Source organism: Carassius auratus, unplaced genomic scaffold (genome assembly GCF_003368295.1).
Source record: "Carassius auratus strain Wakin unplaced genomic scaffold, ASM336829v1 scaf_tig00216006, whole genome shotgun sequence".
Lineage (NCBI taxonomy): Eukaryota > Metazoa > Chordata > Actinopteri > Cypriniformes > Cyprinidae > Carassius > Carassius auratus.
The window spans coordinates 55,604-69,593 of NW_020528357.1; the positions used below are offsets into that span (position 1 = coordinate 55,604).

At 44.1% G+C, this 13,990-nt stretch overlaps 2 protein-coding genes across 3 annotated transcripts; one reads left to right on the top strand and one right to left on the bottom strand.

Moving 5' to 3' along the window:
- Positions 1-239: 239 nt before the first annotated feature.
- Positions 240-8,352, bottom strand: LOC113096621 (E3 ubiquitin-protein ligase PDZRN3). Of its 2 annotated transcripts, XM_026261993.1 has the most exons (6): positions 8,116-8,352; positions 7,818-7,948; positions 7,170-7,378; positions 4,508-4,619; positions 4,341-4,436; positions 240-3,096 (listed from the first exon to the last, which is right to left on the bottom strand). In XM_026261993.1, exons 2-6 carry the CDS (start codon positions 7,860-7,862, stop codon positions 1,540-1,542), a joined length of 2,019 nt encoding a protein of 672 aa, XP_026117778.1. In that variant the 5' UTR covers positions 7,863-7,948; positions 8,116-8,352; the 3' UTR covers positions 240-1,539. The 2 variants fall into 2 exon arrangements, with proteins under 2 accessions (XP_026117778.1, XP_026117777.1); XM_026261992.1 differs by lacking the exon at positions 8,116-8,352 and having other exon boundaries at positions 7,818-8,095.
- A 2,364-nt stretch (positions 8,353-10,716) lies between these two features.
- btg2 (B-cell translocation gene 2) lies at positions 10,717-12,360 on the top strand. The gene is made up of 2 exons (XM_026262004.1): positions 10,717-11,024; positions 11,161-12,360. Exons 1-2 carry the CDS (start codon positions 10,886-10,888, stop codon positions 11,514-11,516), a joined length of 495 nt encoding a protein of 164 aa, XP_026117789.1. The 5' UTR covers positions 10,717-10,885; the 3' UTR covers positions 11,517-12,360.
- Positions 12,361-13,990: the final 1,630 nt, after the last annotated feature.

Sequence of the window (13,990 nt, forward strand, 5' to 3'; positions counted from 1 at the left end):
GTCAAGGATTTTTTAATCAATATTCATAGTCAAGCTAGAATAAGCCAAAGATGCTCCTCGAAAATCTGTGATATTCATGAACGATAGGAAAGTCTTGTGTGAAAATGAGCGCGGGATTTCACTCGCTTCATTCAGAGACTCTCCGTTTCTGATATAAATGAAGTTTGTTGTCATGACAGATTTCACTTAGGAATGCCCACTTCAATAGCGTTACAAAAAAAAAATCAACAATCTTGAAGTAGCTAATTAAAATCTCATCTTTATTACAACCACATGTACATCATATTCCAAGAAAGTGATTTCTAAAAGTGGAAACGAGCAAAATCCAATGAGAGGCAGTTTTTCTGTTAATGTTCCATCCGTTCACATCCATTATTCACGGCGCTTGACTCACGGTGGAAATGACGTGATTTCACCTCAGAAACGAGGGCGCGAGCGCGAGATGTGCCGCAGAGTCACAGTTGTGAGGGAAAATTGTAAACACTCCAGTGCTCCTTGTGCACCACAATAGTGCAGGTGGGAAAAATCCTGATTTTCTGCTTAATTAATAAAAAATAATTAGGTTTCGTTCATGAAATGCGATCAGAACTACTTTGATTAAATCATTCAGAACACCGTTTGATAACTGCTATCACTTTATCAATTTCCAGAATTAATTCTGCTTGCGTTTCACGAGGCTCCTTGTGAATTGAAACCCCGTAATTTAAGGAACGGTGCGCAGAAAATATCTGACATTTGCACATAAAAAAACAAAAAAACACCCACAGCTCAGCGCCTCATCTGTCTCTCCAAATTAACACTACTAATAATTCTTGTTTGAATCTTTATAAAAGTTCTTTGTTTCTTTTCGTGACATCAATTGTGAAGAGCACAAGAAAAATAGCTTTAAAAATACTCTACAGAACTACAGTTATAGTGCAAGAACCCGCACACATTCACAACACACGCTCATGTTTCCGCTGCCCGATCTCCAGCATGACCCTGCACACCCAATCGCGGCGACTCGTGATCCATCGATAGATTATCCAATATTATTCCCAGAGAATCAGGTTCATGATTGAAAATTGGGGCTGTGCTAATGCCACAAATTAGCTAGAGGAAGACAGTCAGAAAGGGATTAGTTTTTTGTTTTGTGTTTTTGTGCAAAAGTGACGTAATTCAGATGTCGTTTATAAGCTAGTTGCAAATAATGTTGAAGGAATGAATCTCTCGTTTAGCACCACCTTAAAATGATCCGTAACGTAAACTTTTCTTGGCACCAAATGAAATCCGCTTTGCCTGGCGTCGGTCTCTGTTGTATTGCTTCACGCGGTCGAATCAAACTGCAGTGAATTCTCTTCCTAATGAATCATCTCTTCACAACACAATGCAAAACAAGATACTGCAAACATAACATTTAAAAATCAATGTACTACGGTGCTCGGAAACGTCTGTATCTACAGTAAACCTCAATGTCAGGAGGTAGCTTTGTGTAGTGCGGCTGGTCCAACACACACAAACACACACACGTCAGTCTAAACACACGCTAGGTGGGTGTCGCTATACGGTTGTGACGGTGAGCAACGACGTAGGCAGCTGCCGGGCATCTTCGCTGGGACCCAGGCGCGTTCCGTGCGTTAGGAGTTCCTCTACGGTGGTCCAGTCGTCCAGCAGCTTCCGGGTCCTCAGACGACTAAGTTTCCTCTGGCTCAGCTCGAGAAGGGTACTACAACTGTCTCCAATAGTTCCTCCCAAGACTCCGCCGCTATGCACCAATCCTGACGCGGCTATGCCGCCGCCGCCGCTTCTAGCCTGCAGCTGTCGCTGTTTCTGCAGCATGTGTTCGCGGCGCTCAGTGCGGCTCCAGTAGCGACCCATTCGGACCTCGCTGTGACTCTCTTCATCCGTGCTCATGCCGCTACGCTCGTCCGCCAGACGGGATGCTCTATCCCGCAGCATCTGGTTTCTTAAGGCCCGCAGGTTCCCGGCGGAAGGTTTCCTGATGGCAGCAGTGGGTGTGTGGCCCTCCAAGGTGCTGTAGAGACCGCCTCCGCCCCCTGAGCCTGCACGGTTGGCGGGTTTGGGCCAAGTGTCATTGGCATCCTGACTGGGCGTGTGGCTTAGGGTGTGGAAACGCCCGTCCCTTTGCCAGATGGGCGGCTGTTGGGTCACAAAGCTGTTCTGTAGCTGAGGTTCGGTGGATGCTCGGATCCTGCTGCTGTCATGGAGATCTGGAGGGATATAGCAGTGCTCATCAGCTGGAGAGATCAGAGACGGTTGACTCATTGCATGTGTAGCGTGTACAGTCTGTGTAGGGTGTGCAGTGGGGAGTACAACAGGGTGTGCTGGGCGATTGGCGGTGTGCATAAGTGCCAAGTCTGTCTCCTCAGGTAGATTCATGGGCGGGTCGACTCTGTGGCCGCAGGGATGCAGCGTGCCGCTGCAGTAGTTGGGCGAGGCTGGGTGACTCGCCCGTCTGCGGTACTCCATGGGTGCAGGACGGTGATGCAGTGTCCTGCTTCTTCTCAGCATTCCCGTAGAACTCGGATGAGGTGGCAGCCGTCGCTGGCCGGAGGGCGTACTGCAGGTGGAGTACAGTGCGGGATTGAACAGCGAGCCGCTGCTGGAGCTGTGCCTGTTCAAACACGGCCGCTCCACTTTACGGTACTGCACAGACGACACGCGCGACAGACCTCGCGATCCCAGGACGGGCACGCAGACGTTTTGAGGCTGGACCGTCAGCGTTTCGGGGATGGCCTCTAGGGGGTGTTTTATCTGACTATCCCGCCGCTCACGGGAACAGGGCTCCCCCTGGTGGTGCATGCGGGCGTTGTAATGGCGCATGCGTTTCTCGAGCAGACGCTGGAAACGCATAAACTCGCCGGTGCTGACACTGTAAAAACCCGAGTCGCTAAGTTCAGACGAGATGAATGACTCAGACGATGGCGACCCGCCCCGGCCGTGACCGTGGCATTCCTCAAGCCCCTCCTCCGTCTCCACCCCCGACAGCTCCCCCTGGTGGAAACTACCGTCCGTCCAGCCGAGCCCACTGTCCAGCTCATGGTGAAGAGGCAGGTAACCCAGCGGTTTCTCCATCATGTAGTCATCGTCATCAGTCTGCCACAAACACACACATATTATTATGGCATTAGAGCAACAATATACTAGAAGTGATGAATTACAGTGATTTTACCATGGCAAAAAGCCATACCTAAAGCAACCTCTAATGGTGAAAAAATTTACTGCAGTGTTTTACCAAAGAGCAGCAATATGATAAAGACACAAGTATTCAACAACTATTTATACTATTTATAAAATTGTCCATGACGTGTAAGTGAGTTATTTAACCGCAAACTCATATGTGCTTCATCCAGTCAGGTTTTCTCATTATATTAATACATGCATTGATGATTTCATGAAGAATTTAGTACTTTTAAATGTCTGACAGAAATGTGCAATGAAAAAACATTTATTTTTAATGAGTTGGCAATTTGAGGTGACACGGGCGTCCATTGACTATGCAACAAAATTACGCAGAGCTTAACTATATGCAAATGAGCAGCGACACCCAATAGCATTGGATACAGTAGATACTGCAGTAGAGTAGAAACGCCTACCATTAAGTTAACCCACAATGCAGATTAAATCACTGTGAGTGTGAACGCACCTAAATTAATAAAGAAAAAACGTGCTTAAAATTTTAATTCATCATGAATTCTATTGATTGAGCGGTCCTCTATTGGAGCGAGAGAGTCAGTCTGGTGGCTCACAGTCTTCAGCTGTATTTATGATCGCTAGTTGCTTGGTAACACATAACTTACATAATATGTGACTCCTCGCCTCTCGGTCTGTGACGGATGAAGAGAATCACACGAGAACCAGAAAAAAGACTATCCCTCAGATCTGAACCTGCACCGCTGCTCTACATTCTAGAACGCTGCTTCTAGATTCCTCCGGTCTTCATTAATTGGTTGCCATCATATTCTGACTGCACTACACCACATTATTTTTAAAGTAAGACACTGGAGGCAAAAAAATTCATCAGGAATTTTCACACACTTTTTTCAAGGCTTCTTGGCTTTTCAAAACGTTGTTTCAGTTACATCCAAAATATAAGTGTCTGTAAAAAAACTAAGTGTTTATTTCATTGTATTTGATCTATCAGCTGGAGAAGTATGATGATATATATATTAGGTTTCAGTTTATTTTACTCTATACACCATGGGATGTACTGCCTTAAACGTACACTTTGTACACTACCCAGAGTGCTCACTGAGTGTTCAATAATTCAATGGTTGGTTCTTCGTCCATTATTCCTCAAGTCCCAGTCATACATTCACACTTTAAGTCGTAACTCTCACCTGACTCTGGAAACTTCTGGGTTCCTCCAGGTTGGCGTTACAGCATCTGATCAGACAGTTTTGTGCCGGAGACACGCCGCTGGAGAACTCTGAGTCCTGAAACCAGCACATCATTCAACGTTTCATTGACAGAACAGTTACTGAATGAGATGATGGTATTATCTTACATTGTAGGCCAGGCGTTCTCTGTGCTCTGGGTCTCTGGGCACGTTTGGTAGGTACTCGTATCTGCTTCCGTCTCTATGGGTGCCGGGCAGGGTCATGTGATTGTAGTACGTCCTGTCAGAACAACAAACACTTATATATTACACTTATAAATGTCTAGGTGGATATTATAAGCTGATAACACAAGCCACGCCCCCTCCCTCCAGCACACATCTCTGGCTCCGCCTCCTTCATCTTGTGAGCTGCTGACCTCATTCTGATAGAAAGAACCAACAACTGCATAAAGATGCCTGGAAAGAGTATGATGGCTATATGAAATATGAAGGTTACATCTCATATACAATAGTGATATTAACAATAGTTGGTCGTTTAATTATAATAATGATGCTTGTGTTAATACACACTACTAAATATAACTATATGGTTGTCATATTTTTAAAGGAACAAAAATAAACTGAATTTTGTTTTTACAAAAAATCGGCAAAAAAAGTTTCCTTCATGTTCTGTTTTCACTTAATGTATATAAACTTCGACTATAATAATATATGTTCACTTTGAAAATCTGAGAAACTTCGCGCACATCACGTATACCTTGTTTGCGTGCGAGCCGCTGTTTCCTCGGAGACTACAGCGTGAGAGGAGATTCTCCGATTCGCGCGCAAAAGACTCTTGTGAACCAGCTCTTTTGAATGATTCCGTCAAAAAGAATCATTGAACAGTCTAGCAACTGTATTGAATCGTACTCAAGCAGCGAATCATTCAGAGCCGTTATGGAGTCCCCAAATTAACTGACTCCCTCACTGAAATGCGCGCCATTTTTCGAATTTGAAAACCGGGAACCGTTACTGCGACTAGGTTAGTGAATCTTATTAATATATTTACTAACTATTTGTTCATATGTCTGCTTGTAATTAAAGATACATATTCAAAGACTATTGTTTTGTATAAAAATATTATTAGTTATGGTTTAGCATATAGTGAAGTCCAATGTAAGGTCAACAGGTGGATGAGCATAATCAAACCAGCATTTACCTCTCTTAAATATTCTTACAAAACAGTGTGATATTTACATGGCACAAATACAGTCAGTGACAGCATCAAATTGAAACAAACAACACTTATTAGTCTAAAATATCCTGTCATCCCAATGCACACTTATTAACTTAATGCTAATGTAAGGCTCTATGCACTCAAATCTTCTTCCCAATTGTTGAATTTGGCAGCAAAACGGTAATTTGGCAACTAAATGTTTTATTGTAGAAGCTAATGACTGCGTAATCATGGTTTTAATCTGGAGCTACTGCATCATTGGCGTTTCCTTCTAGATTGGAAGGGTTCTTAATAATCCAAACCTCTTCTCGTGATATGAATCACTGGTGAGCATGCAAAGCTGTTAAATGCAGTGAACAAAATAATATGCTTGCATGCACATTCACATGCGGATGAATGCAAAACCTATAGCATGACTGTGCCTTAAGGCCGCTCACATGCTAGAGATGGCTCTTGACGGAGCGCGAAGGATGAGAACATGTCAGATGTGCTTTGAGTTTAAAATCCAGTGAGAAGGCATAAATGGACCTGCCCCTCGGACAACTTTTGGTTACATGACCAAGCATTACAGTCGAAAACTTATGTGTTTTTTGTCCTTGATTCACAAAACGGAATGTATGTATGTAGTATCCATCTTTGTTTTGCAATGCAGAAGCTACTTTCTGTGAATTGACAAGACTTGCGATCCATTGGGTTAATAGTTAGAAGAATCATGTCATGTACTATTCACATTCAAATGGCTCTTGTGAACCAGTTCGTTTGAATGAGTCAATCAAAAAGATTCACCTGAAACTTGTTTTGGAATCAGACTCATTCAGTCAGTGAATCATACACGGAGTTCAGATGAATTAAATAAATAACTAGAAGAATAACAAAACATGCAATGAATGGTAAAACTATTTACATTACATCAATGTAATACAACCACAATCAGTGTGGTTTTGATAATAATGAAAATAATATGATAGCAAATACCAGTTCAAGCAGCATAATGGACTGTTTTAGTTCAGGAAAAATGACTATAATCGAATAAAGGCCAGTTTACCAAGGACGATAACTGTAATGATAACTATGCTTTAATAATCGTTCAAATTCAATGAGAACAGGGAAGTACACACTACAACTATAACGAAATCACAATCACAAATGAAACCGTTGGAACCAGGATTTTTATTTTTTTAACAGCGATCAGAATCCAGTTCAAGCATTTAAAGGTGTATAATAAACATAACGTAATGCTGTGTTGGTGCGGACGCTAATATAGCTATCGTTCTACTTATCGTTTTTGGAATGAACACCATAAACCTTGCACATCCACGTTAAAAATGGCTGTGTTTGCTCTAATGGTTAAAGTAAGTACGCATGCACTCAAAAAAAAATTTGTTCACGCACGACACATTCTTAATTTCGGGAAGCAACATAATTTAAACGAATGTAATAAGTAACGAATTTTCCCATGACAGAATGTTCAAAACGCAGTGCTTGAATATGATTAGACGAAGTGTATTTTAAGCAACAATTAAAACGCAAGAATGCGTTGTGCGTGAACGCTTCTGAAGTGTACGTCTGTGTTTGTCCTGCAGGTGTCAGCAGTGAGCTACAGGTGTGTCGCACCTGTCCGAAGGAGGCAGTCGTGGCAGGGTGCACGAGTGCGGACGGAGAGGATCCCACGGTCGCTCCGTCTGCGTGCTGCAGTCCGTCGTCCTGTTATACTGCAGGCTCCGCCCCCGGCCCTCAATCTGAAGCGTGATTGGCTGCTCGTAGCTGGCCAGGATACGGAAGGCCTCTTGCTTCTGCAGGCGGGTCAGATCCTGACCGTGCACCTAAAGAAGACAGGACAAACGACAGACAAACGCAGTGACCAGAAAGCTTGTGATTAATTTGAGTCCCCGTTTATGCGGATCTCGTGCGTTCAGTCGTTTGGCGTACGCTCTATTTCACCAGATTCGGTTTATCTTACGCACACACTACTATAGTGAAGCACAGCTGTGTAAACATATTTCCCTGCCTGAAGACCCGATCCGTCCGGGACTGAGCTGAACCTCAGGCTCACACACACACACACACATCTCATGATGAAAATAATGCTGCATCTTCATACCAACACACATCACTGCATGAGTCACGAGAGAGAGAGTGTGTGTGTGTGTGTGTGTGTGTGTGTCTGAAATAAGATGTGGTGTATCAGCATCAGTGTCACTCCTGATCACCATCAGCACACACAATCATGAGCATTCACACACACACACACACCGGACTCACCCCCATCCTGTCGCCCATCCACGGCCATGACAGTCGACAGCCCATCACCACGGCAACAGATGAGCGGGATCGTGTGCCGATGCTGTGAATTCACTGATGAAGATGATGGTGATGAAGGAGCGACGCAGCCTCTGCCGGCACACATGAACACACACACACACACACACACACACAGAGAGAGCTGCAGTGAGAGAGACGCGCAGCAGAGTCAAACACACAGACGGAGCGTTGTCTCTCCTCTCTCTCTGTGAGCACTCGCTCCAGAACACAGACACTCCAGCACTCAGGCCCCGCCCACCTCTGCCACGTCCTCGCTGTGATTGGCCGGGCAGCCACGTCTGTTGGCGTAACGCGAGAGCTGATTGGCTGGCGGAGTTCAGCCCTCATCAGACGCTCGTGGACTGGGTCTCCAACATCCAGTCGGAGCTGTGAAGACATAAATGTGCATTTAATTAATGAGAGGAATTAATTAACGCACTCATCACTAGACCTAGTATTAAAGAATTAAAGTTGAGTGTGTAAGAGCTATGGTGCTTCATTAAGAGATCAGGTGCACCATTTTCACCTGATAAACCAAATCTAGATATCTATATCTATATATATTTAAAATAAACTGTAGAGCATCCACAACACAATGCCCTGACATCACCAAGTTTGGATTCTTGATTTTTTTTGTTCAAGGACTGATACATAAATGAGAAAATCTAAAGATATGAAATAGCAACTAATCAAGAACAAATGTCTGTGTTTAAAGACAAGAACTTAACAAATTGCTTAACAACTCATGAGACTTAATGGATCATTTATGCATCAACTAAGTCTCAGATTATTCTCCTGACATACCTTCAGAGAAATAAAAACGTCACAGTCCCAGAGTTCATATTGAGATCTCAGTCGTTCTCACATTGTGCTCAGGTTTGCCATGAGATACCAGAGATCTCTTCTGTGTCTCTAGAGGACACGACACTTGAGATCACAGGAGACAGAGAGCTCTCTGCCCATGCAAGCGTGTTGGGTTTTAAAGGTTTGGAGATGCCCTGCTAAACTCTCCGGTGTGAGATCCTGGACGTGAGCGGAGCTGACAGGCGTCAGGAGAACATGCACGCGTCTCTCCTGCGGCCAGCACATGCAGCGAGGACAGCACACACCACAGCAAAGTGCAGATCTGTGTCAAGCCATCAGAAGTTCCACTAAACCAGAAGAGAGGCATGAATAAATCAACCCGGTGTCCTTAAAGTCAGGGCTCTGCGAGCAGCTCGGAGGAGAAATATGGGAGAGAGAGAGATGTTCAAGTCAGGATTCAGACACAGCATTCGAGGTCGGGTTGCTTACTGGTTATATATAAACACACTGGAAAATGCTCACTTTGTCTCATGTTTCTCCTTAAAGATAAGACACACACACACACACACACACTGCTGGAGGGACGTGTCAGCTCAGATCAGAGGAGACAGCAGTTGCACTGCAGGCGGTGTGTGTGTGTGTGTGCAGGAGGACACACTCCTCCTGTGGGATTACCCATAATGCCCCAGCTCACCTCCAGGTGGCGACGTCCCACTCCTGTCTCCGAGGACACGCAGGAGCACCGCGGGTCAGACGGGTCACCAGACCCCAAACCAGAGACACGAGTGTGTGTTACGTGCATCCTTCATCAGGACACATTCATACACACACAAAGAGAGAGTCGTGTCTCCAGCCGGCGCTCGGAAACACAGGTGTGTTGCCATGGTGAGAGCCCTTCACGTGAACCAAGACAACTTCTGCAACACACACACACACACATACACACTACAGCCAAATATAGACAATCCTGCTGTCAGTCCACAAGACAAACACACACACACACACAACAGCAGAACCGCCATCTGTGTGCACACCAACCAAACTCACACTATACAATGTAGTATATTTAAAGTATGTATTAATTAGTGTGTGTGTGTGTGTGTGTGTAGATAAATATATATGACCCAATATATAACATGAAATCCTGAAGTATCAGTGTGCAGCAGAGGATTATTGTAACTGGTTTGTGTTATATCACTGAAATGAAAGCTGCTGGAAGAGGATGTGAGCGGTCGCCATGGTAACAGATACAGGGAAGGCACAGTGACAGAGATGAGATGCTGCGCGAGTCAGACTGAGATATCTACAGAAGTTAAAGGTGTGGTAAATCAAATGTAAACGGAAATACAAACGAGAGAATGTTTAGGTTGGATTAATTAAGGCGCGACTCAACATCTGTTTGTCGTGACGCGCGCTGCCGGCAGATGTCGCTGACGCGCCTCTAAATACAGATTCACGACTGAATTCATCATGTTTATATATATATATATATATATATATATATATATATATATATATATATATATATATATATATATATACGTTATCACACAGAAAACATTGTGTTATGTCATTCACACAACTAAATACGATTGAATGCATATAACTAGAAAATTAACAGGAGTTAGAAACTTTTTGTCTGTTATGTTTTGTTGGATTAGGGTTGGTCGTTGAGTTTGATTCTTTCTAGGTCGTGTGTAAGTTTCTGCTGAGGTGTCTCCTACGCTCGACAGATGATAAAAGAGAGGAAAACCAGCTCCGGACGCCGCACGCTTCTATAATTAAACGCTTAGGCTTTACGGTAAGCGCGCGCGTTCACGCGGTCTTTGTTTTTCCCCCTGAATGTCGTCACGCATACCGGAGCTACGTTTGACGTAAACTTCCATATTTGGACGCGGACGGAAGGCGAGCGTCATCATAACACGCAGTTTTTTTCCATTCTGACAACCAATCAGTCGAGCGAGGAAGCCCCGCCCTCCGTTTCATTGGACGCTGGGCCTGTCGCTCACACCAGCGCGAATGACGTCGACGGCTTTGTGCGTATTTATGAGCGGAACCGCTTCTCTTCGGGACAGATCAGAGCGCAGCGGAACAGATCCGACTGGATCGGGGAATGTAGATTGCTTCATCCTCATTAAACCTGCCGCACTAATTCACCAGCATCAAAGGACAGCAGCTCCTGTGGGTTTTCACTACCAGCGGTTTTATTTGAACGGAATACAGTGATGCACGGCACCGGAGCAGAGATGATCCCGGAGGTTTCTGCCGCCGCGAGTTTCGTTTGCAGACTCTTGCGGAGCCGCGGACGCTTGAGTGACGCGCAGCTGCACTTGTTCAGAGACTATCTCGCGCACGCGCTCTCAGGTACGTACATAAATGCTTTTATACTTCGTTTAAAAAATATTACAAATATATCAGCTTCTTTCAATATTGATTCACTGATCATATACTTTAGTAAAAGATAGTTTGGATTTTAACAAAAGTGTTTATTTTTCTGCAGAACACTACCAGCACCACTGGTTCCCCGACAGGCCGCAGAAGGGATCCGGTTACCGCTGCATACGGATCAATCATGAAATGGACCCTCTGATTGGCCGAGCGGCCGGTCACATCGGACTGACCAGCGGGCAGCTGTTCTCGCTCCTGCCGCGTGAGCTGACGCTGTGGGTCGACCCGTACGAAGTGTCCTACCGCATCGGCGAGGACGGCTCCATCTGCGTACTCTATGAGGCGGAGCCACCCAGCTCAAGCCACGCCCCCTCTGCGTACGACCACACGGCGAACTGCAAAAGCCGCTTCATGATGAGCGGTCGCACGAGTCCACCCAAAAACTACCTGATGATGGTGTCCAGCTGAACGCACGCGACCGGTGTCCCCCGGTGTCGCGCCTAACCGCCGAAAGTCTACCGTTCCTGCGACTTCACATTTCAGGCCTTTATTTACGACTAACTTTAAAACACTGGTTGTTACGCAACCGGACAACTGACTCTAGAGATATTCAGCACTGTGACTGCCACTGTGTTTATTTTTACAAACCCAAAACAGGTTTTGGGTGTTTCCACTGGTGCTCGCGCACGGTTTCAGTGCAATTACGATGATACCTCACGACTCCCGCAAGAATGTAAAGCAATTTGAATCGGGCTTTGCGCAAACCTTTAAGCGATTTGACTTCAGATTTCTGTACGTTTGCAAAGCTCACTCATGATGATAACAATAAAACTTGTTTGCGCTTTTGCTTGGTATAGCGCCACCTGTGGTGACTTTGAGAATGTAACTTATTTGCATATTTCAGGCCTTTGCAAACTCCCATAATCCCCTCTGCCTTAACCACAGCGCCACCGCTCCCTTAATAAACGTCACTGCCTGGTTCTTTAAGTCTTACTGTGCAATACTCAGGCAATACGCTCTTTAACTTCCTCTGGTGATGTCATGAAATGGGTCGCACGGACTGAAGGCTCCACCGCTGGCGTCTCTGGGGAAGTGATTGTGTTTTCCCAGGATGCTTTGTGTGTGTTGGTTGGTTTCGGGGCCGGAGTGCGTCTGTAGCATCTCGTGGGCTGCTGAGCAGCTCCTTTACTGTTTTAGATGTAGTTTGTAAGCTATTTTGAAGCAGGGTTGCATTTAATGTAAACATTTTTTAAATGCATTTGTGCAGATATAGAGCTTTTTATTACAATAAACCTTCAATGAATGAAATGTTCTTCTCTGGTCTGATGTCATTATGGTGTTGTAATGGAGGTTTGATATCTCTCATCTCTTGTAAACTCCCTCGAGCGGCGTCTGGTTGGCGTTCGGTGGGCATGCTGGCGTTATCTGGATGTGTCTGGGCTTGTTTTTCTCCTACACACACTGAGATGGGTGTTCAGTTATACTTATCAGCAGCCACTGCCCTCGTGAACTGAGCTGCCAAACTAAACACCATTTTCAGGCATCAAAGGTGTAATCAACGAGGTTTAAATCATGCCGCTTTATGAGAAAATGAACTGACAATTACATTAATTGTTTCATGAAGTGTGCAATCCCAGAATGCACTACATGCAACACTGTATCATATTCAGAAATTCATCTAACTATGTTTATCTAACATGTTGTACCTCAGTAAATTTCTTATTATATTTGTACACTTGTTACACACACGTAATTCTAGGTCTTATATACTTATTTTTTTCTTCTCATCATATACATTACATTATATATACTATATATATAATTCCCATATTTTTTTCTATTAAAATTAGTGTTTCACTTTGTAAATATTAGTATAACAACCTTGTAGACTGTGACAAAGAGATGTTGAGTAGGAAAAAGTGAAACTTGATCCATTGATAAATTCATTTAAAATAGACTCTTACTTAACTCAACTGTTTAAAAAGTTTGCTTATTGTTTGTCAAATTATTGAAATGAATCAAAATTTTGCTACAAACTTTTAAACTATTGAAATTAGTAATTGAATTGTCATGTTATTACATGCTAACAAACTATTGATGCATTAAAGGTTAAATGTTAAACTATAGCAGTCAGTAAGTCAGTTGTCAAGCTTTATTGAAATGAACGTGTTATTGTCAGATATCTGGAATGATTTATCTACAGTAAATCACTGTGTTCTGTGTGAGTCAGGCGATCAAAGCTGATTCCTGGGTGAAGTGTTTCACATCGTCCCTCATGAGGTGTTGTTTGGGTTAGCGCGCTAGCTTTCTGAAAGGCTAGCTGTTTATTTAGCAGTAGGCTAGGCAACAGCAGCCGTGCTATTGTGTCCCTCTGGCTGTTTTGTTCTGTTTGTGAGTGATTACACTCAGCACAGGATTTAGGAGGGTTTCTGTCCTGACGTCATAAAAGCTCAATCGCTGCTTTAACTGAGGCTGTTGTGAGCGACTCAGACACAAACACACACGGCCAGATGGCCACACACATATGGAGATCAACACCATTGTTCAGAGACTCTACTGACGCTTACACACACACTCACACACACACACCATTGCTTCAGCAGAAGAGAGACACACAAAGAGAGAGAGATACTCTTTCCTTACAAGAAATGATTTGAGATATTTTTACGTGTTCAATGATATCAAGACATGTTGAGTGTCTCATTTGTTTGAGTTGTTGTCATCTACTCTGTTTAGATGTTGTCCGATGTTGTGATGGGGGTCCTGTGCGACCTCTGACCCTTCAGCTGCTGTGTTTTCTGGCCGTGTGATTGGCTGAGATACACTTATATGCTCTAACTGCACTTGTGTTTGTTTGTCTTTTAGCTTTAGCGCGGTGTCCATCTAAACAATGCAATATCTCAAAGTTTGAGCTCATATAAAGATCACAGACCAATCTGAGC